The sequence below is a fragment of the Scleropages formosus genome, chromosome 4 (assembly GCF_900964775.1).
Source record: "Scleropages formosus chromosome 4, fSclFor1.1, whole genome shotgun sequence".
NCBI lineage: Eukaryota > Metazoa > Chordata > Actinopteri > Osteoglossiformes > Osteoglossidae > Scleropages > Scleropages formosus.
In genome coordinates, this window is record NC_041809.1 from 28,016,542 (window position 1) to 28,037,224 (window position 20,683).

Consider the following 20,683-nt stretch of genomic DNA (forward strand, 5'->3'; position numbering starts at 1 on the left):
TGTGTGTGTGTGTGTGTGTGTGTGTGTGTGTGTGTGTGTGTGTGTCTATATGCGTTGATAGGGAAGAAGGTGCCGTAGATGTGTACCTTCACAGTCATATCAGCTCTCTTCAAAAAAACCGATGGATTTCAATCGAGCAAACACACACCTACATCCTCACAGAAACACATTTTTACAGACAATTCTAATTCTACCACATACTGCCAGTAAAGCTCCCCCAAGAGAAGCCGAAGCACCAAGATCACCTGAGGCACCTAGAGTACCAGAATGTATTAAAGTGTGAATAAAATGTCACAGAGCACTACCTAGGACACTTTGCTACCATGCAGAGATAAAAAAAAAACATGGTATGTATACTGAGGGATTTAATACAGACTCCTTGAGGAATGGATTTGTCTCCAGTTACAAAAGGTTCTTTTTCAGAGTTATATTCCTTCCTGGATAAAATTTGGACAGGATGAATTTTCAGACAACTTTTACAACAAAGCTGGAATACAGCAGAAGATACAAAGGTTTTATGAGCTAATATTAAACCCCCAAAGGCTAACACAGACTGCCCTTATAAAATACTCTGAGAAAGACCTATTAACTGGTGTGTCTTCTTTTTCTTAAGAATTTTCATTACAGTGCAGCAAGCAGGCAAAAGTCTCATATTTTAGATGGGTTGTATTATCAGAGGGTGACTTTAATTAGCCTGGACTTCACCATTTAAATCTCTTCAGCTCCAGAATGTATTATCACACCTTTGAGAAGAGCAAAAATTTTAAAAAAAGGAATGCTTTTAATTGTCTCATGATGCATCAGATATTAGAGTATGATCTTCAGCTCACCAGAAACACGAGCTCAAGTGTGGCACTAAATTTTTTAGTAATGTGGAGGTATTGCTCTGATTCATTGCAATATCTCTGCACCTCCCTGGCATTTCATTAGTTTATTGCCATATGTTGGCACCTCAGTAAAAGTTGTCCAGTTGCATACGCAATATTTGTAAAGCCATACTGGATTTTATCCATTGGAGACAGCACCTTTCACTGGAAAAAGTGTGATTGTGAATTCCCTAGGGATGTTCAGTTCTGTTCTCTTCTGATTTTTAGACTTCTGTGCTCATTTGTATTAAACCCACCATGTATCACAATTGAGCCATTTCTTTATTAAGTGTTTTAATGCCACTATTGCTAAGTGTGAAATCCTAACCCCCAATGTGTCACGGTGTCTTGTCATGTTTAAAAAATAACACTATTGTGCCCCCTTCTGACTCTCTATGATTACAGGCACGTTTAACACAGGAACTGCTGCTGTTCTCTTATTCGGCTGCAAGGCCAGTACTTATGATGAAGGACAAGTGCCATAAAAAAAGCAAAAGAATAATCCATTAGTCATTAAAACGAACTGAAAAAAAGCTGTTCTGCAAAGGAAACGCCTCACTATGAAGAAAATGGAATCATTAAAAAAATATAGAGCATAATTAGTATATCGATTAACAAATAAATCTGTTGGATAAATTTATGTGCAAGTAAAAACTTGCTTTTCGTAATAATTCTTCACTTGTCCTTTTACTGCTTTGCTTTCCGTATTAGCACTTTGCTTCGCGTTTTTCTTTGTCCTCTAGTTATCCTTTTCCATTTGCGTTTCCTTTGCCTGTAAAAGGACCGGGAGTGCGACGAGTCTCATTGGTCAGTAGCCAACACTTAGACCCGCCCTCATCATTCTCGTCCAACCCCGTGTCGCTCCTCGTCCTTTTTCCTATGATGTAGCGGAACTTCCATTGGTTATTAACCGAACTGCTGGACGCACTGGGTCCAGAACTAAGGAGCTAATTTGTTAGCAACAGAAAACAAGGCTTGTAGAAAGATGTGTTTATATCAAAGATAAACTACGCTGACAACTACACCGTTTAATTCACATTAACTAAGAGTCTTGTAAAATAAATATATGTACTGAGTAATTTTTTATTTTATTTTATTTTACTCTATCTTACTTCTTTCTTTGTGTTATCTTATGGTCCTAACTAAGGAACTAAAAAAGTTTGAGAAAGTACTGGCAAAAAGGCAAAAGCCTAAAAACAAAAATTGCTCCAAACTAGTGGGGATCAAATTGATTAAAGGTGCACCCTTCAACCTGAAGGTTCCCAGTCCCCACTTCAGTGCTGTTCCCATTGTACTGCCCTTGATCAAAGTACTTACCATGGGTTTCCCCAGAAATAAAAGCCTGCTGCAGAAACAGGTGAATAATAGTAAAGTTACTCAGGAAACTAACAGAATAAGGCACTCTGGACAGATGTGTCAGCTAAACCTTGGTGCGAGAAGCTGTTTTCAGGTTGTAATAAATGTAATCTACCATACAAAGTCAGCCAGAACTGTCATTGAAAGCCAAGGTGATAAAACTGAGGTTATCATACATGAAAAAGAGGATGAACATAAACCCAATGGATGCCTTGTCACTCAACCACAGTGAAAATGGATGCACTTCTCTTCAGCTTAGACATAATAGAGAACAAACATTCTCAACACTATGTGGTTGATGTAAGTCAAAATTAGCTCAGCAGTACTTAAAACCAATAACCATACAATGAACCTTTTTGCAAAATATTTTCTAGGCTCATTCTATCATAACCAAAGTCTATAGTCCAACCTTTGACAAACTACACATGGCTCCTTCTGTTACATTTCCCTTTCCCAATTTAAATTATATTTTCTTATCACATACATTTAGATTTATTTATCTTACATTTTTCTCCAAAGCAGCTTGCATTGCACTTTTAAGCTCCTTATAATAAGTTTACATATGTCGACATTTGGGAAATTTTTACTAAAGCAATTTCAATCTATGTATCTTGCTCAAGGCTACAGTAGGAAGTAAAATTTGTACCTGGATCCTTTGATGGGGAAGTGACGGTTCTAACCACTATACTGTCAGTTACCAAAATATGAAATTAAAATAAATGTTTACTGTTATGTAACTGTGAAAATTATCATAAATCTTTCATACCACTGGAGGAATATCCATAACAAACAACTTCACTAACAAAAAAATACTCCAGCAATAGTCTCTAACCAAACTTGATAATAGGGGCAACTTGTCTGAAAAGAAGAACCCTTTTTATAAAACTTAGAATAAAATTATTAATAGCTATGTATATTTTGGGCAATTTTTGAAAAATTGTGTTAGTCTGGGAATTGATTCAAATCCATAAAAGTTTATTTAAGAAATACAATGAGAGAAACAGTTTCTTTAGTATCCAGATATCCACCATATGCTCAGATTTTCAGGAACAGATTATATTCACACAAATGTATTGTAATAAACCAAGTTAGAGGGTAATTTAAAGGTTCATATTAAATAAACATTCCAGTAAAATAAATTATTAACTATTCTAGTTCCTGAAAATATTGGAGAACGTTGTTGTTTTATTTATTAACGCAGCTGTGTTTCTGGTAATTATTAGCTTTTAAACCTAATAACAAACAAATTTAAGTTTTAATTTGGGTTAACAGGTAGCGCAGTTGTTAATGACATGTAATCTGACTGTTGCTGCCTTAAACTGCATTGAGGCAAGACTTTTGCTGGTAAGTAACTGAAGGATCCAGATAACCAAGTCGACTTTGTGATTGTGTCAACAGCCTTGAGGCCATAAGTTCCACATTCAAGTGAAAAGAGGGGTAGAGCTGACAAATGATCACCAGTTTGTGCTGAGCTGGATTGAACATACCAGGTGCCGGCTGGACAGACCGGGGAGACCCTAACGTTCTGTGAGGGTACACTGGGAACGACTGGCAGACAGCTCAGTTCAACATCATTCAACTCCCAACTCCAAGGAACTTTTCTCTTGTCCTGCGTGAGGATGTGGACATGGAGTCAGAATTGACCATGTTCAAGACCTCAGTTGTAGAAACAGCTGCTAAAAGCTGTGGTTTGAGGATACTAGGTGCCTCCCATAGTGACAACCCTAGGACCCACTGGTGGACACCAGTGGTGAGGGAAGTTATTAAACTGAAGAAGAATACCTTTTTCCTGATTTCTTGATTTGGCTGACAGGTACCAGCAGGCCAAGAGGGTCATCAGATCCCTACATGAGCACAGTGTGAGCTGTATCTGTATTCCTGGCATTTAGTCAAACCCGTTTCATGTGGGCATCAGACTCTGGCAAGGTTATGTTTTGTCTCCACTCCTGTTTTGATTTTCGTGGAAAGGATGCCAAAGCACAGGTGAGGCTCGGAAAGTGTCCAGGTGGGGGTGAATGGTGGCACACCTTCATTTTCAGATGATGTTGTCCTCTCGGTCTCATCTGACTGTGACCTTTAGTGCACACAAAGACATCTGCTACATAAATAAATCCAAACGTAAAGACCGATTAATGCAGCATTGACAGTTTGGCGGGCACTGTACTGATCTGCGGTGATGAAGCAGGAGCTGAGTCTTTGGACATGGGAGCTAATTTTCAGCTGGATAGGCAGTAAGAGTTAATAAGAAATGAGAATTGCTATGTGTTTTGTAAACTTTCTTAAAGTTGTGTCCGATAGTGTGTATTTACCAGCTCGAAAAGTGCTCCTGCCACCATGTTTTGTTCTTCATGCAGATGTTGTGTGAAAGTTTGTATTTGTGTGTATGCGTGTGTGAGAGAGAGAGAGAAAGAGAAAGAGAGAGAGAGAGAGAGAGAGAGAGAGAGGGGGGGGGGGGGGAGGGGCATAAATAGAAAGAGAAAGCATACATCTGAGCCACTGACAATAACAAAATACCCTGAAAACAATTGTGTATGTATGTACATGTAAGTACATGTATGAGAGCATCTGAATGACAGAGCATACTCTGACTCACTGTCATTTACAAAATGGCCCAAATTGTACAAACTGTGTGTATATATTTCCATAAAGAAAATCAGACTGAATGACATTAAAGAAACGTGAGAACAAGAATGTTTTATTACACTAGCTCCTGAAGGCTGAAAAGTTAATATTTCTCTGTTGTTGTTGTGTAAAGGGAAATTACATTACAAGGAAAACAAACAAAAACAAAAAAATAATAACAAGGTTTATTGTCTACTCCTTGCACCACCTGCAAGTCAGAAAGACCAAAAGTTAAGGCTTGTATCTATGTGCCCATAGGAATGTTTTTCATGATTTGTAGATTGCAAAAGTAGGATGTTATAGAACTGAGTTTCCATGTAATCCAGATGTTTTTCAGATACTTAGAGGTATGTCCATTGTTCTTCTCTTACTTCAAAAAATCTTTTTTTTTTCTCAATTAGCTGAAGCTTTTATCCAAACTGAATCAGAGTATGTGACACATCCATAGAGTCAAGTATTTGTCTTTTAACACCTTGCTACAACAGCAGCAAGAGGCAGGGCTCGAACTGGCAACCATTTGCTTAACTCATATTTTTAATCACCGTAATGTCTTCCTCACGGTTACCTTTTCAGTCATATTGAAAGTGTAATTTAAAAAACACATTTTTGACAGAAGAGAATGACAGCTCAGATTTTAGCAATTTCTTACCATGTATACAGCTGGACAAACACTGAAATAATTTTCTCAATGGTGTAACTACGTAACCACTATGGCACAAGTTACCCGTAAAGAAAACAATAACATTAAAAGTTTGCTGTGAACCTGTGTTTCTGATTAGTATTGCAAGGACTGTGGCAAAGAATTGTCCCTCCCTTTCATGGTCTCACATGGAGTCGGTGTGTCAGGGTTTTGAGTCATAACTGAAACTGCCTCTAAATTTCCAGGAAGAGGTGCTCTGCAGCAAGCGAAAGACAACAAACCAGTCAAACAGGTGTCACGCCTTGTTTAGAGAGTTATTTTGCCATAATCATATCAACTATCTTTGGTGCTGAGACACAGAAAGGAGGGAACTCCTGAGTAAATGGAGTCTGAATACCTTCCCTCTCCCTGTATGAAGTTTATGCACATACTTAGGTTTGTCTCTCATTTCAAGCTCTGTTTCCGTGTCTTGGACAAGTTCCGCTACACTGCACTTTGTTATACTAAGAATGAACATGAATACATTTGCACAATTAATCGTATGTAATCATGCACCCAGCCTTGGGAACATATGTAAGCAGACATTCAACTTAGACATTACACACACATAGGCTACCTGCAGTTTTCAAAATAAACTGATACACATAGACACAAACAGAAATAGGTGGAGGGAAGTGAATCAGTAACTAGATTGGTTACGACACACAACTCCGTGTGTGTAGGAACACAAAGTCCCACAGCCCAGGAGAAGGAACCCTATTAGGTCTGAACAATTCAAAAGGACTTCCATCACACAGAGGCCCATGTACTGCAGCCAGCCCAGGAGAGCTTGATGTAGACAGAAAGTTCTTATGCTCCAGTGACTGGAAATAAGGGAGCAGATTGCAAACAATTGAAAAAAAAAAAACTGTGTCTTAATGACATCATATATTTGGAACCTGTCTTTACCCAAGAACGTGCCAACACACTGCAACGAGAACAGCAACTATGCCACTACACTATGTTACCAAATTCTTCTGAAATTTGCTTGTGATGTTTCTCTAAAGGTCTGATGAAAATAAAGCGTTACTCATCAAGCAGTGGCACGTCATAGTAAATAACATTCAACATTAAAAACAATTGCATATTGTGTGACTGTTTTGAACAAGGGCAGCATATCAGCATATCTACCACTCATTTTAATTTGAAGTGTCTGGTCTTGGACATACATGGTAGAAAGTTCAAGAAAAGTTCACTTGTGGCATAACATTCACTCTCCTGTAAATCAGTGCCTACTTGTTCCTACATTTACATATTTAATTTTTCTCCAAAGTGACTAACAATATTTAGCTATTTACAAAAAAATATATACCCATTTGTGCAGCAGGCCAATTCATACTGAAGGAATTTAGTGTCAGTATCTTACTAAGCAGGTGGAAGGAGGATTCAAGCCTTGGTCATTGGAGTACAAGCAGCAGCTCTCTATGCCAGTTTTATAGGGGATTGCTACAAAAGTAAATTTATGGAGAAGTATCTAATTATTGATTGGCTTATTCATTTGTGTACAATACAAACGGTAATTCGCGCTGTGTAATGTAAATCTTGCGACTTAAATGTTCATTTTGAACGACTTGCGTATGACTCAAACGATGACATCACGAAACTCCGCGTGCGAGCGAGAGCGGGAGCGAGAGCGGGAGCGGGAGAAGATGTGGGTAGAAACTGCGCGTATCCCCCGCGCCCCTCCCCCGCGCGAGGGAAGCGCTCTTAAAACGCCCGTCCGCGACGGTTTCTCATTACATATTCAAGGTGTGGCTTGGAGGAACAGGTGCGGGCTCTTCGGCGTTTGTAGCGCTGTTCTTACCTATCCAAAAAAAAGTGACCTCTCGAGTTTATATCCCGTATATTTGGAGGTAAAGTAATTCGTGTGTAACCGGTACTAGTAACAACAAGAAGAGGGAACATTTTTAGGCCGACAGGTGAACAGCAGGGGCTCAGTCGATAACGAACAAAGGAGGCTCTGAAGAGGCTTGGCTTTTTTTTTTCCCTTCTTCACTTTCCCAAGCAGTTCTGACGAACTTTTTTTTTTTAAAAAAGAAAAAAAAAAGGTTTCGTTACTCGTTTTTAGTCAGGTTTATTTCTTGGTTAATTTTGGGGCGTCGACGTATTACTAGTAGCTAAAGCCAAACTAAAAGACAACAACAACAACAGCCAGCGCGCGGGAACAAAAGAAGATGGCAAACTCCGGGCTCCAGCTCTTGGGCTTCTCTCTAGCGCTGATCGGCGTCGTCGGCCTCATCGTGGGGACCATTCTGCCGCAGTGGAAGATGTCCGCGTACGTCGGGGACAACATTATCACGGCCGTGGCCATGTACCAGGGCCTGTGGATGTCGTGCGCTTTCCAGAGCACTGGCCAGATGCAGTGCAAGGTGTACGACTCCATTCTGCAGCTCGACAGTAAGTAATATTGTGTGTAACTCATGAGTCACTATTCCACCAGTGTTTCAGTTAAGAATTAATTATGAACCCCCTCACCTGCTCCTAAGTAAGTGTGTGTGTGTGTGTGTGTGTGTGTGTGTGTGTGTGTGTGAGAAATGCCCTTGTTTGGTTAGTCTTTGAACCATAGATCTTAGGAGTTGGGGGGCCAGCTGGGACGAAGGGGTACGGTTTGAATCCCTCTTGCTGCCGTACACTTGTTGAGCAAGGTAGTCTGCTTGCTCTAAATTCTCCAGTAATTATCCAGCTGCATCAGTCATAGGCTGCTTTGTGGGAAAAGCATCAGCTTAAATTTTTGGGAATAATGGCCCAAAGGTAAGATTTGGCCTCAGGAAGGAAGGAACGATGGAGATTTCGGCCACATCCATTTGTCTCCATTTCCTTACCTTTCTTGCGAAACTACTGATGACTGTGCAGATGAGCGGTTGGTCCAATTACTGCGAATATTATTGTGAAACTACTGGAAATGTGCGGTAAGACTCCACCCGGTCTGTTTTTTTCCTAAAGTGCGTTTGTGTGTTTTTTAGATCATAGTAAGCATTTATTGTTCATAACCGGTTTGACTTCTTCCTCAGGTCTTGGTTCTTTGGAAATAATGCCTTTCAGTCTACTAGCAGGTTCATGGTGTTTGTTAAATATTTCAGATAAGGCAGTAACTAAATGCTTATTAGGCAGGAGATCAGTAATGGATCTCTCTAAAGGCCCTTAGCATACAGATTGCGGATGTTTCGGTATCACAGCTCTGGGTTGTCAGTGATGGGGAAAACTCTTGGCCAAAAAGTGTTTTGATCCTAAATTAGTTTTAAGAAGGGGATAAACCCAGTTGAAAACCTATCCTGCTACTGTGAGCCTGAAATGTTGGTTTCCCCCCCTTAGAGCTGTGTGTGGGGGATGAGGTATGGGTGTGACTGCAAGGTTAGTGTTCACCTAGGTGAGGCTGGTGCTGGAAGCTGTGAATTAATTAGCTCTAAGCAGTTGGGTGTCTTTGAGAGGTCAGGACTTTATTTGATGTGTGTGATTGTTGTGGGAAATGGCAAAAGTTAAATAACTGGTAGTGTAGTGATTACAGCATCTGCTGTTAAACCCAAAGGCTGCAGGTTGGAATCCTGTCTCCAGCTGTAGTACCCTTGAGCAAGGTACTTGCCCTCAATTGCTCCGGTAAAATTGCAGAGCTACACAAATGGGTAAATGGTGGTAGATGGGGTTTCTCCACAGCATGTTAATGTCAAATTGTCAGCTAAATGAAGAAATGTAAGTCTGGCTTTGACATAAAACATTGAATTAATGATTCTTAGGATGTTGAAAGGGGAAGACTTTTTTTTGATTTTTTAAATCAGTGATAAAAGGCCCCACTGAAACTGCCTATTATGCTCAGCTCAATGCAATGGTGCATACATAAGTGTTCATAGCTGCATCCTGTGTGTGGAACTGGGCTTTTTACATGCTACTGTAAACAGTCTAGACCTACTGATAAATATTGTTTGAACTTTATCAAAACCAGATAAAGCTAGTATAAAACAATTAACTTTTATCACTATATATGTGACTTTCACTTGCTGGGCCTGATAAAGCAATGTTCTGTTGCAGCAGTATGTTTGCAGAGGTTGTGTGACATCACTTCTATAGCAAGTGGTGGTAAACTCCTCCCCCCCTCCCTGTGATAGTTTGAAGCTGAACTGGTTATTGCCCATTCAGCTTAATGAAGAGCAGGCGCTGATCTGAAATACAGTACACCAATCAGGATGAACACTTATGCCGGTGACTGCTCTTGTAGGTAATGATTCTTTTACAAAAGAATCTACCTTGGTTGTCAGTGGCCTTGGGTCATTCTGTTCTACTACTTGAACAATCTTTCAATGGTCTGTGGCTTGCCTCAGCTTGTCTGAATGTTAAGAGGTGTTGTGGTCTATAGGTACAAATGGAAGTTTCTCCACCCCTTTTTTAAACATTCCCGATCTGCTCAGTAGTGTAACTCTCTATGCATGACAGCCTGCACAGTTCAGTCAGGAAGCACAGGAGGTATTCTTTGAAGTTTGTGAAATGTGATCCCTTCCCCTCACCTACTGGTCTGACCTGTTCCAGTCAGTGGGGGGGAGGGGATGATTGCAAGGGGAGTGTCCAGATAAAACTGGTTTAGACTGTGCCCAGTGTTAGGTTGGTGGAAGAGAGGTTGGAATACCTCAGTTTTGCATAGCTGGAGCTGTGTGTGTTTAACCAACTGTTGACCTTGGGTGTGCACAAAAGAATTGACTGTCGGCCTGTGTTTACGCTTGAGAATTTAGTCTTAAATACTTCCATCACTTATCCTGCATGAACTGACCTAACTACAGAAGGCCTTCTCATATGCAGTATTTGCTTTTAATCCAGAGCTGCTTGTTGATGATTTCATATTAAATATTGCCACAAGTGTAAATCTGAATGCTGAATTTCTGGTTTACTCCCTCTTGTTCACATTAGGCTCCCTGCAGGCCACCCGAGCCCTAATGGTGGTTGGAATCATTGTATCAGTGATAGGACTTGGAGCAGCTACTATGGGCATGAAGTGCACCAACTGTGGTGGAGATGACAAAGTGCGCAAGTCTCGTATTGCCATGACAGGGGGCATTATTCTGCTGGTGGGAGGTAAGTTTTGAAATGGCAGATGTTGGTTTAACTTTATTGTTGCAGTAATCTGGAATGCTAATTTTTACTACTTGGCCCATAGCTCAAGGTCACCTAAAAATGGGTTGATTAGGTTGCCCCCCCCTCCCCATACTGCTTAATGATGCTGTGCTATGTTTTGTTTACTCTGATTTGTACCTTACTTTTGGAAACTTATGAATGGAACAAACAACCCCATACTGCTCTTGCTTTATCCAAGTTTTAATTTTTCTCCATATCTTCCTTAGCGTTGAGTGCAATCATAGCCTGTTCATGGATTGCCAACAACATCATCAAGGACTTTTATAATCCCTTCACCCCAGTCAACACAAAGTATGTACCCCCAATAAGGATGAGTTAATGAAATGCTTCATTTAATGTAAAAGTGAAATTCTAAAATTCTGATTTAACCACAGTTTTAAAGAAGCACATTTTCAAATTCTCTTCAGTGGCTAACAAACTTTTCCTTGCAGGTATGAGTTTGGAGCAGCCATCTTCGTTGCTTGGGCTGGTGCCTTCCTAGATATTCTAGGGGGTGGTATGCTGGCTGCTTCTTGTCCCAAAAGCAGACCAAAACAGGCCAAATACCCTGTCAAAAGCAGTCGACCCCCTAGCAGCAGCAAAGAGTTTGTGTGAGTTCTCTTGTGTGACGTGAGATTCATAGCCCAGCCTGGAAGAGCCTGACTAGTGTGTATCCATTATTAGTTATATCCCTCCAGTTCAGTTTTCTTTAACCTTGTTAACTTTTGGGGGGGATGCTGACCCTTTGAGATAAATGGGATGCATATTTTAAACATTAGTTGTATTTCTCATTCTTACAGCTGAGGGTGAGAAAAATAACTTGACATTTATGAAAGGGGGTTATAGGAGAATTTTAATGTTGGAAGGAAGCCACAGGGCTACTTCACTCCCTTAACCTAGGAGTGTTAATTGAGTGACACTTTTTTAATATTAAAGGTATCATTATACATGCTTTCTCCAGAAATGCCTTTAGGTTTGGTGCTCATTAGAACCCCCCTCACAGTGGAGAAGTTATGTATTTATTGGGGGGAGGGAGAAGCAATCACCCTTTCTGTCAATCTTATGTTGACATTCTTCAGCCTGTATCCCATTGTATGTATTTTATTTGGTCATTTTTATCAGGTTGCTTAGATTTGTTGTGGAATTAAAAATGGCTTAAAGCCATTCCAGTAATTGATATTAAATGCATTACTTGATTGACTGAAATCTGCAGTTCACATCTAATTTAAATGTGATCCCCAAATGCAGTTCATGCTGTATAATTCCTCTTGTATCCCAGCTGCCTCTCTGCCTTTAGCTATTCATAAAGCTGTCTTGGTGACCCCCTGGGTGAACAATGATGGTACTTCAGGGCTGTTGGAGTTGCAGTGAAACATTTGTGTGTCACACTTGGCTATATGTGCCCTCCATTGTGTACTTTTTGCTATATTTGCTTTAGTCTTTCAGTCAGGAGACTGAAGTTAATTTTTGTAATGTCTTGATGCTTCTTCCTCCTTGCATTGAGTAATTTTTGTAGTTTGACAAATAAAATGCCATGCTTTAATTACATTTTTGTACATATGCACCAAGTTTTTTTTTTTTTTTTTGCCAGATATAGTAAAATGCCTCATTAGTAACACTGAAAATGTGAATGCAAAACTAGAAACATTTACAAACACCACCTAAATTTAACTGCCAGTGCTTAAAGGGGGCAAGGTCATGCCTTAATGCCACAAAGAAAATCATAAAACTGAACTGCAGTGATTATTGAATGTCTCCGTTAATGAAGTCTTCATTCAGGAGCATAGATTCCCTAGTTTATTCCTAGGGCCTACCACTGGTCAAGCTTATGAAAGTTGACATAATCAGCTGACTGCATCTTTAGTTTCCATAAAGTAGTTACAACACATGCACACAATAGTGATGTAAAATGAAACAAGCCAGACTAGGGCCAGTCTGACATGAAGCTGTGCATTAGACTTAACTTTAAAATTTTAGTTATAAGACTTGCAAAGAGCTTCCATTCAAAAATCAACTATGTACATTTTGGTAAATACATTTTTTGCAGTAGAAGGGTATATATTAAAGGCAAAAATTGAAATAATTGTGCCACATGTAAACAAGACTAAGCTGACTTGCTGTCAGTGAACATTCCTAAATATTTAAGAAATGCACATCACATTTGTACCATATCCTTTACCTTCTTGCAAGATGCTGTTTTTGCCATGAACAATTTAATCACCATATAGAAAATAAGACCAAGGTCTGGGTTACATGGTTCCTTTTTACCTTATGGCAATATTACTCCAACCCACTTGAACTTTGCAAAAACCCTCATCTGGACAGAGAAATGTGAATCACACAGGAAGTAACGGTCTTCGTGGCATCCCGTCGTGCTTGAGCCATGCAGTAGAGCTGCCGCTAAACTACAGTTGCTGTGCATGCTGCGAATGACAACAACCCGTGGGCGCAAGAACCATGCAAGAGTGCCTGGTGGAGTCCCAGGTGGGCGGCTTTAATGACGCACTTTTGCTGCGCAGCTTTGGCACGGGCAGAGCTAGGCAACAGGTGAGAGGTTCAGTGACACTGAGAGTGGCCCATTATTGTTCATTATGTCATCCAAATCTTCATCTTCTATAACCACTGAAATAGGGGGGGAAAGTATATCCAATTAACATCTTTGCAATACTTAATCCTCTTCAGGCATCCAGTTCTAATTCTAGCCGTACATCAATCTTTAGTCTAACCCTTTAATATTATTAACCTTTAACATTTTTCCAAAGCAGTTGTTTTATATAAGCAAGTTGGGGGCAGCTTGTAGTGTGTAGCGGTTAAAATTGCTGCTGGACCTAAGATCACAGGTTCAAATCCCACCTCCAGCTGTAGTGCCCTTGCTTGAGCAAGGTACTTAAATTGCTCCAGTAAAAATTACCCAGATATGGGTAAATAATTGTAAAATATATTGTAAGTCAGATTGGAAAAAAAGTGTCAGCTAAATGCATTATTAATTATCCAACTGAACTGTATCAGTGGGTTAGCGCTGCTGGGCTTCATTATTATTATTTATTATTAGAGCGGCAATTCAAACCCGGCGGGAGGTTAAGGCAGAGTCACTGCGGTCGGAAGACACCTGCTGCTGCCGCCTTCCTTGACAGACCCCAACCATTCATTCATGAGTCGGGCTGCCCGGACGGGACCCACCTTTCTTGGAGCGACCTATCTGGCCGAGCTTCGGGGCGCGCTGGCCTAGTCTTCGCTGCGGGGAGTCGAAGCTCAGCGAGCCGCCTCTGCTCCCCGCGCCCGCAGCCTGTAGCCGAGCCCCGTCGGGCCGAAGCGGACCCGGCTGCAGGGGGCTCGTGGGCGGCAGAAGCTCTGGCATCTCCGGCGCGTCGTGGATGTCGCCTCTGCGCGGAGCTCCTTCCTCCTCTCTCTTCATCAACACCTCGCCGCTCAAACGCTCCTTTTCCTCGCTACTTCCGCAACAATACAGCATGCAGGAGGCGTCTCGCGCTTCCCCGCGGCGCGCCGATCGACGTGGACACGCCGCCGCCGAGGGCCGCAGCGCTGCGGAGAAGATTCACGTGCGCGTGCAGATGGCGGTAAGCGAGGGGCCGCGTTCCTGCGCACTGCAACGACACATAATGATAACGCAATGGAGCGGCGGTATTCGGTTTCGCGAACGCGTCAAAAGTGCGGCGACAGCGTCGAAGAGGCGCGAGCGAGCGCGCGCTTCCACCCGCTTGTCAGAACACCGCAAACATGCGCAGAGACTTCAAACACGGGAACATGTTCGTGTTCAAACACCCAGACCGCACGAACGCTTTTCGAGTTCGAGTTAGTCGTGTCGCCTGTTACCATATCAACCGGGATTCCCTCCCAGAGACGGCGGTTTCGCATCCATTTGTTCCTTACCTGGTGGCGAAGCTCTCACGGTATTTTTTCCGGCAGAAATTCCCTCCCGTTCGGCGCTCTCGACTATTACTTAAGACGCAGACGGAGAGCCCCTCACTCAACAAGGGTCAGTGACCTACCGTAACTATGACGAGGGGGGTTTCCCTGCGCTTTCCTGCCTCCGTCACAGAACAGCGCTCCTGTCCTGTTCGACGCGCACGAGTCATAACCACCCGCCGTGTGTGTAACGAGCCCCCAGCGCAGCGTAGCGCCTCTTCTGTTTCCGCGGTGATATTTGTGATCCTCCAGTACTGTACTCGTCCGCAGGGGCGATGTGAAAAGCATCAGGAGTTTTACGTTGGTTGGGTGTGTTGCAGTGTGTAAAATGCGTCCATTAATCACATAACGGATTTAATTTCTTACACCACCCCGTTAGACAAATTATATATGTGATAATATAAAATAAATCACACAGAATTTGTCTTATACAATACACCAACACATTTCGTAATAGCTGTAGCAAAATTATTTCTAGTTTTGTCTTTTGATGTTAAACTTTTGTTTATCCATCTTATTAATAACTGCTTCTTGTGTGCAGGGTTGCAGTGGTCCGGACTCTATCGTAGCATAAGGCCCTTGGCAAGAGGGCAGGATACATCCTAGACGGAGTCATTCGGATAATTTGGCTGACAAATCTTCATGATATGAAGAAATAAAGTTTATATGATTACTGCTTATGTCTTTCACTCTGCAAAACACGTGTGTAATATGGCATTAATAATGGCCCTGTGACTTTGTTCAATATCAAACATTTGTTTATAATCTTGTTCATATTTTTTTTCTAAAAGATATTTCTCTTGCTGAAGTTCCCACGAGCAAGGTGCTTACCCTGAATTGTGGCATTAAAACTTACCTAGCTCTATGAATAGATAATTTTTTGCATCTTATCGTTATAAGTCAGTCTGGAGAAAAGCATCAACTAAACTATAATTGTATTGACTCTTTCAGTTTATTGGATCTGTTTCTAGTCATAATTACCATAATTGCAGTCTGAGACTGTCAATGAGATAGGAAGTATAGTTGGTTTTGTTATACTAGTAGTATGACACACACACACACATTTTCAGAACCGCTTGTCCCAATCGTGGTCACGGGGAACCGGAGCCTACCCGGCAACACAGGGCGTAAGGCCGGAGGGGGAGGGGACACACCCAGGACGGGACGCCAGTCCGTCGCAAGGCACCCCAAGCGGGACTCGAACCCCAGACCCACTGGAGAACAGGACTGTGGTCCAACCCACTGCGCCTAGTAGTATGACAGTGTTCATTAATTTAAGGAATATCTGTCTTCTTTCATGGCCTACACAAAAACAGAGGAATCCAACCACCATCACTCAAACCCTACAGTACAGGTACACCGGCAGGCATTGTTTATAGACATTGTTTATTGTCATGTAAAGGCTACTACACTAGATTTAGCAAAAAAAAAAAAAACTGTAAAATTGTCAATACCAAGGGAAAAAACTTTTTGCTCTTAGACACCAAATCTGTATCTGTTCCAAAATGTCACATCAAAGTGTTTCATAGAAGCCATTAAACAGAATACAATACCATTGAGCAAGTAAAATGACTGTGTAACTGGAAAAATGCTTCTATGCTGAATGCCAAGCTCGTTTTATGAAAAGGTGTATTTTCATAACTCTTTCCATAACTATTGTATTGGGTTTGTTACATTATATGAGGTCTGAATGTATACTGTATATCTCTGTAAACACACACACACACACACACACAGTGGCAAAGCATAAACTGATTCCTATGTCACAACATTGGACATATAAATGTACTGACACGATATTGCACATAGTGACATGACTTTAAAAGTTAATTTACTCACTCACTTTTGGTAACTTCTTATCCTTATAAGGGTCTGGAGCCTATCCTGGAAAAATGGGCCGTAGGATAGGAGGGGTAAACCCTAGACAGGACTCCCGTCCACCGTAGAGTAGCAACACACACACCATCGGACAGTCGCAGAATTGTGGCAAAAAGTCTTCACTAGAGGGCAATAGAATACTGTAAGTAAGGTGTGCTATGTGGCCGGCATGGTGGCTCAGTGGGTGGGTCCATACTTTCCAATCCAGCTCAGTCTGTGTGTGGTTTGCGCACTTTCCACATGTCTGCATTGGCTTTTTCTGGATGCTCTGGTTTCCTCCCAGAGTCCACAGACATGCACTTTGGGTTAATTGATTGTGTAGCTCTCCTAACCTAGCACCCAGTGATTCCGGGACAGGTTCTGGACTGCTGCGACCCTGACAAGGACAGGTGGTTAAGGAAGGTGAGAAAGATTTGCTCTGTGCTATAGAATTGGTTTTTCTTGTTCAGGGCGATAACATCGATACTCTGATGTCTCGATAGGACAGAAGGGATTCTTTCAATGTTTATTATCTCGACATGAGACATCCAAAAAGAATTTGATTCTTCTGATTGGTTGCTTTGCTAGGAGCGGCTCTGTCTCCATCTAGAGGGAAAGTCCTGGTATGTCAGAGAGGGTATTCTGTGTGGCGCATTGCTGCAGCGTTTTAACATCCACACTGCCAGCCACCCCTAGCAAGCTCTGCCAGTCTGAATGTAACAATATGTCAGTCTGCTTCCTCTAAAAAAAAAAAAAAATAAAAGTTGAGGGTTGGGCTGTGGAGTTCCTGACGGTGGCACAGACACCCACCATTTCTCTGTTCCTTGACTCTACTAAACATTGTTGCTTTCAGTATCACTGGCCTTGGGTCTGTGAGACATGTGACAGGAAACAGATATCAAGTTGCATCAGGAAGATCAGATGTAACGCATCATTTTTACGTTGGTTTCGTGCTTGTTTCGGGGCTGATTGAAATATCAATCTTTTTTAAGCACCTCCCTGATGATACTGTCCTTGCTCATAGCGTCGTCGTTTCTTTCGCATATCGTTGGAATGCGTTGTGCTCGTTTCGGTGACTTTGACTCAACAGGAATGGAACAAAACACATTGTGATGCAGCATTACAGTAACCGTAGGTAAGAACATTAGCGACAGCTCACATCACACACAGCATCTGAACTGCTTGTCCCATACAGGGTCGCAGGGAGCCGGAACCTAACCCGGCAACACAGGGCGTAAGGCTGGAGGGGGAGGGGACACACCCAGGACAGGACACCAGGCCGTCACAAGGCACCTCAAGCAGGACTTGAACCCCAGACCCACCAGAGAGCAGGACCCAGTCCAACCCACTGCACCCCCATTAGCAACATCTCTTTCATTGGAAATATTGGAGCCACACAGACTCTGTCAGAGATAACAGTGAAGATTTTGGTCAGACAATAATAAAACGGGAAAAGAAATGAAGTAGTACTATTAATGAAATACCTCCGTCCATGTAAACTGTCAGAGTTACTCTGCTGGGGGCTCATGCTCAAGAGAGCGACCCACATCGCAGCACCAACCAGCCAAGGGTTCTCTATGCTAATTTCAGGATCTCTGCACTGATTTGTTCCCTTCTTTTAAACAAGATACGTGGAACACTACTCAGTAAGGAAAATCAAAATACATTAATTAACTATAACACTAGATCAGAAGTATAATGATAGGGACAAATATTTAAAGATGAAAATATGGGTTAAAAATTAACATTTATGCTTCCATAATCTATGTGCAGATAAGGTTTTTTTTTTTCTTAGCTTTATTTTATTCCCACTATGTGAGGATACCTTGAGCCGTCCACCTGCCACGATGACACTGTCCACGGTGACACTCGTGATGAGAATGAGGCAGAGACCAGCTCGACTGGATGGTTCACTTGTCATACGGTTCGAACACAACACACCCCTTCTCCTCCTGTAACCTGTAATAAAAAGCCACATTTCCTGTTCAAGGTGTGAGAACTGCTCGAGCTTCCGTCGTGGTTTCTTTGAACGACGCTACACAAGTAAGAATGTCCACTACGTTTATGTCAGGGTGTTATGTTTAGGATGTCCACACTGCAATGCTAATGTAATCTCAGGATTAAATGAATAGATGGTCAATTCTTTGTAAATTATTGGTTATTCAGTAGGTGCAGTAACTCTTTGTTATAGAGGTCTTTGTTGGTAAGTAAACCTTATAACCTATAACAGTTAACAGTGGTAAAAGGGATTTCAATTTACAGCTGGACTTTTCAACCCCAGACTGTCCATCCTGCTTCCGTTCGGACAAGGGACATTGCTCCAGGACTATGACCACAGAGTCCTGGTCAGCAGGCAGAAAAAACCTTCATTACTTGATCGCAAGGAAAAACGTTTTCTGATTGTGTGTCTGACCACAACGAATTTAAAAAAAATGACAGATAAAGTGAAATCCAAAACTTTTGTAAAATTTCATGCCAAAATGAAGATTTTGCAGAAGATCTGGAACTCCGACCACTTTTCTCACTGACCCAGTCAGGTTGCCGAACAAACTGCTGATTTTCAGAGCTGCGTGACCCAAAGATGAAAAATAATTTGGGGAAAACTGATGGTGTGTCGATTCACATGTGGGGGCTCTGCTAAACTCCACAAGGGAAGAAGGGCCACGTTACAGAGAAATGTTATCCTTTTGTTTCCAGATACCCTGCAGCCATGTCCACCAAGATGATCATCCAGCAGCCCGGTCCTGTCGTGCAAACCCTTGATTCCAACCAGTGGAGCTCGGGAATCTGCGACTGCTGTGATGACATGGCCGAGTGTGAGTGCCTCTCAACCCTTTAGTCTCTTTGAGCTTCTCTCTAACTTTAAGAGTACGTCTGGGCACGTTTCATTCTTGTAGGTTGTTATTCACTGTTTTTTCACCTTCTAGTCCAAAATGCTCCTAGTTCATTTCTCACCAGGATGAGAAAAGAGCAATGCAGAAGAGAACAGAACTGAATAAGTCAGTGTTTGTGGGTGTGTCTTTTAATAAGTAATTCTCTAGACTTATCTCTGAACTAGTTTTCATTTCTTTGTTTTAGGAGTGTACTGCCCTGTAAACATATTTCATGCTTTTGTGTAGTAAAGCCTTTTGGCAAAGTCCTGCGTGACACTGTGTGTACGGGGAGAATTGTGTGTTGCTCTTGTATAAGAATGTGGTGTGTGTGTGTGTGTGTGTGTGTGTGTGTGTGTGTGTGTGAGACAAGTTTGATCTCACTGCACTCTGTGGGTCTAGGCTGATGTATGTTGTGCGTCTGTTCTGACCTCAGTCTACGTTCTCAGGCTGCTTTGCCTTCTGGTGCATGCCTTGCTATGCATGTAAGACTGCCAGGCAGTATGGAGAGTGCCTGTGTCTGCCACTGCTCAACATGTGTGGCTGTGTTCCCCCCATAACCTTTGGAATGAGGGTCTCCATGCGTGAGCGCTACGGAATCACGGTAAGGGCCATTTACACATCATATGTTTACCCATTTTAAAGACCTTTTCGGGCTGTTTTTTATTTAAGGATTATTTACAAGGATAGTTTCTCCTTTAAGAGTCATATGTAAACCTGGTCTCCCTTATAGACTGCGTAAATACAAAGAAGCATGTGAAAAGACTGTCTCTTTCAGGGAACCATGTGCAAAGATTGCGCATACGCCAGCTTTTGCGGCCCCTGCTCTTGGTGTCAGATGTCCAAGGAAATCAAAAGGCGAACCCAGCCTATCACCCTCATCAACGCCAGGGTGACACAGTGACATTCTTGCTCTTATCTGCACCAGGACTACATTTAACAGTCACCAACATCACAATCATCAACGTCACAAGCTGTTCCAGACCTCCTTGAGATTAAGATCATGAGCCATTTCTTACCAGCCTTGTCAAGAAGGTCAAAAACTGCTTGAACCTTTTGGTTATATTAATGCTTATGTTGAGATACCCCATTATAACAAGCATTAGTGAAATGTGTAATCGAACAACGTCCTATTTTACTGCATTAGCGGAGTTCAGTTTACTGCATTACGATAGTAATGTGAAAGCAGGAATTTGTATATTTTGTCTCTGTATACTTTTATTTATAGTGATTCTTTATTTTTAGTTGAATTTCAGTTATAAAATGCATACAAATTTTAAAAGATTGTAAATGTATTTATATATGCACTTTTGCAAATGTGAAAATAAATATGATTGACTGATGAATGCATGTTGGTGGAACTGATTGAACTTTTTTGAATGGTATGGACAAGGTGTTTGACCTCTACA

General features: G+C 41.7%; 2 protein-coding genes across 4 annotated transcripts; both read left to right on the plus strand.

Annotated features, from left to right (window-relative positions):
* Window positions 1-7,252: 7,252 nt before the first annotated feature.
* cldn7b (claudin 7b) lies at window positions 7,253-12,168 on the plus strand. The gene is made up of 4 exons (XM_018752158.2): window positions 7,253-7,920; window positions 10,417-10,581; window positions 10,848-10,932; window positions 11,073-12,168. The coding sequence occupies exons 1-4, from the start codon at window positions 7,698-7,700 to the stop codon at window positions 11,233-11,235; spliced, it is 636 nt and encodes a 211-aa protein (XP_018607674.1). The 5' UTR covers window positions 7,253-7,697; the 3' UTR covers window positions 11,236-12,168.
* A 1,633-nt stretch (window positions 12,169-13,801) lies between these two features.
* Window positions 13,802-20,478, plus strand: LOC108934400 (cornifelin homolog A-like). Of its 3 annotated transcripts, none has more exons than XM_029251157.1 (4): window positions 13,802-14,198; window positions 19,102-19,220; window positions 19,724-19,878; window positions 20,053-20,478. In XM_029251157.1, exons 2-4 carry the CDS (start codon window positions 19,115-19,117, stop codon window positions 20,176-20,178), a joined length of 387 nt encoding a protein of 128 aa, XP_029106990.1. In that variant the 5' UTR covers window positions 13,802-14,198; window positions 19,102-19,114; the 3' UTR covers window positions 20,179-20,478. The 3 variants fall into 3 exon arrangements, with proteins under 3 accessions (XP_029106990.1, XP_018607677.1, XP_018607678.1); XM_018752161.2 differs by lacking the exon at window positions 13,802-14,198 and adding an exon at window positions 18,395-18,447; XM_018752162.2 differs by lacking the exon at window positions 13,802-14,198 and adding an exon at window positions 18,457-18,607.
* The last annotated feature ends 205 nt before the right edge of the window (window positions 20,479-20,683 follow it).

What these genes read in the sequence shown, in the direction of transcription:
- cldn7b (XM_018752158.2), top strand. Translation starts at nt 7,698, where the DNA reads ATGGCAAACTCCGGGCTCCAGCTCTTGGGCTTCTCTCTAGCGCTGATC. An exon ending in CTCCATTCTGCAGCTCGACA is followed by an intron (nt 7,921 to 10,416) that starts GTAAGTAATATT and finishes TGTTCACATTAG; the next exon opens with GCTCCCTGCAGGCCACCCGA. An exon ending in CATTATTCTGCTGGTGGGAG is followed by an intron (nt 10,582 to 10,847) that starts GTAAGTTTTGAA and finishes TATCTTCCTTAG; the next exon opens with CGTTGAGTGCAATCATAGCC.
- LOC108934400 (XM_029251157.1), top strand. Translation starts at nt 19,115, where the DNA reads ATGTCCACCAAGATGATCATCCAGCAGCCCGGTCCTGTCGTGCAAACC. An exon ending in CTGTGATGACATGGCCGAGT is followed by an intron (nt 19,221 to 19,723) that starts GTGAGTGCCTCT and finishes CTACGTTCTCAG; the next exon opens with GCTGCTTTGCCTTCTGGTGC. An exon ending in GTGAGCGCTACGGAATCACG is followed by an intron (nt 19,879 to 20,052) that starts GTAAGGGCCATT and finishes TGTCTCTTTCAG; the next exon opens with GGAACCATGTGCAAAGATTG.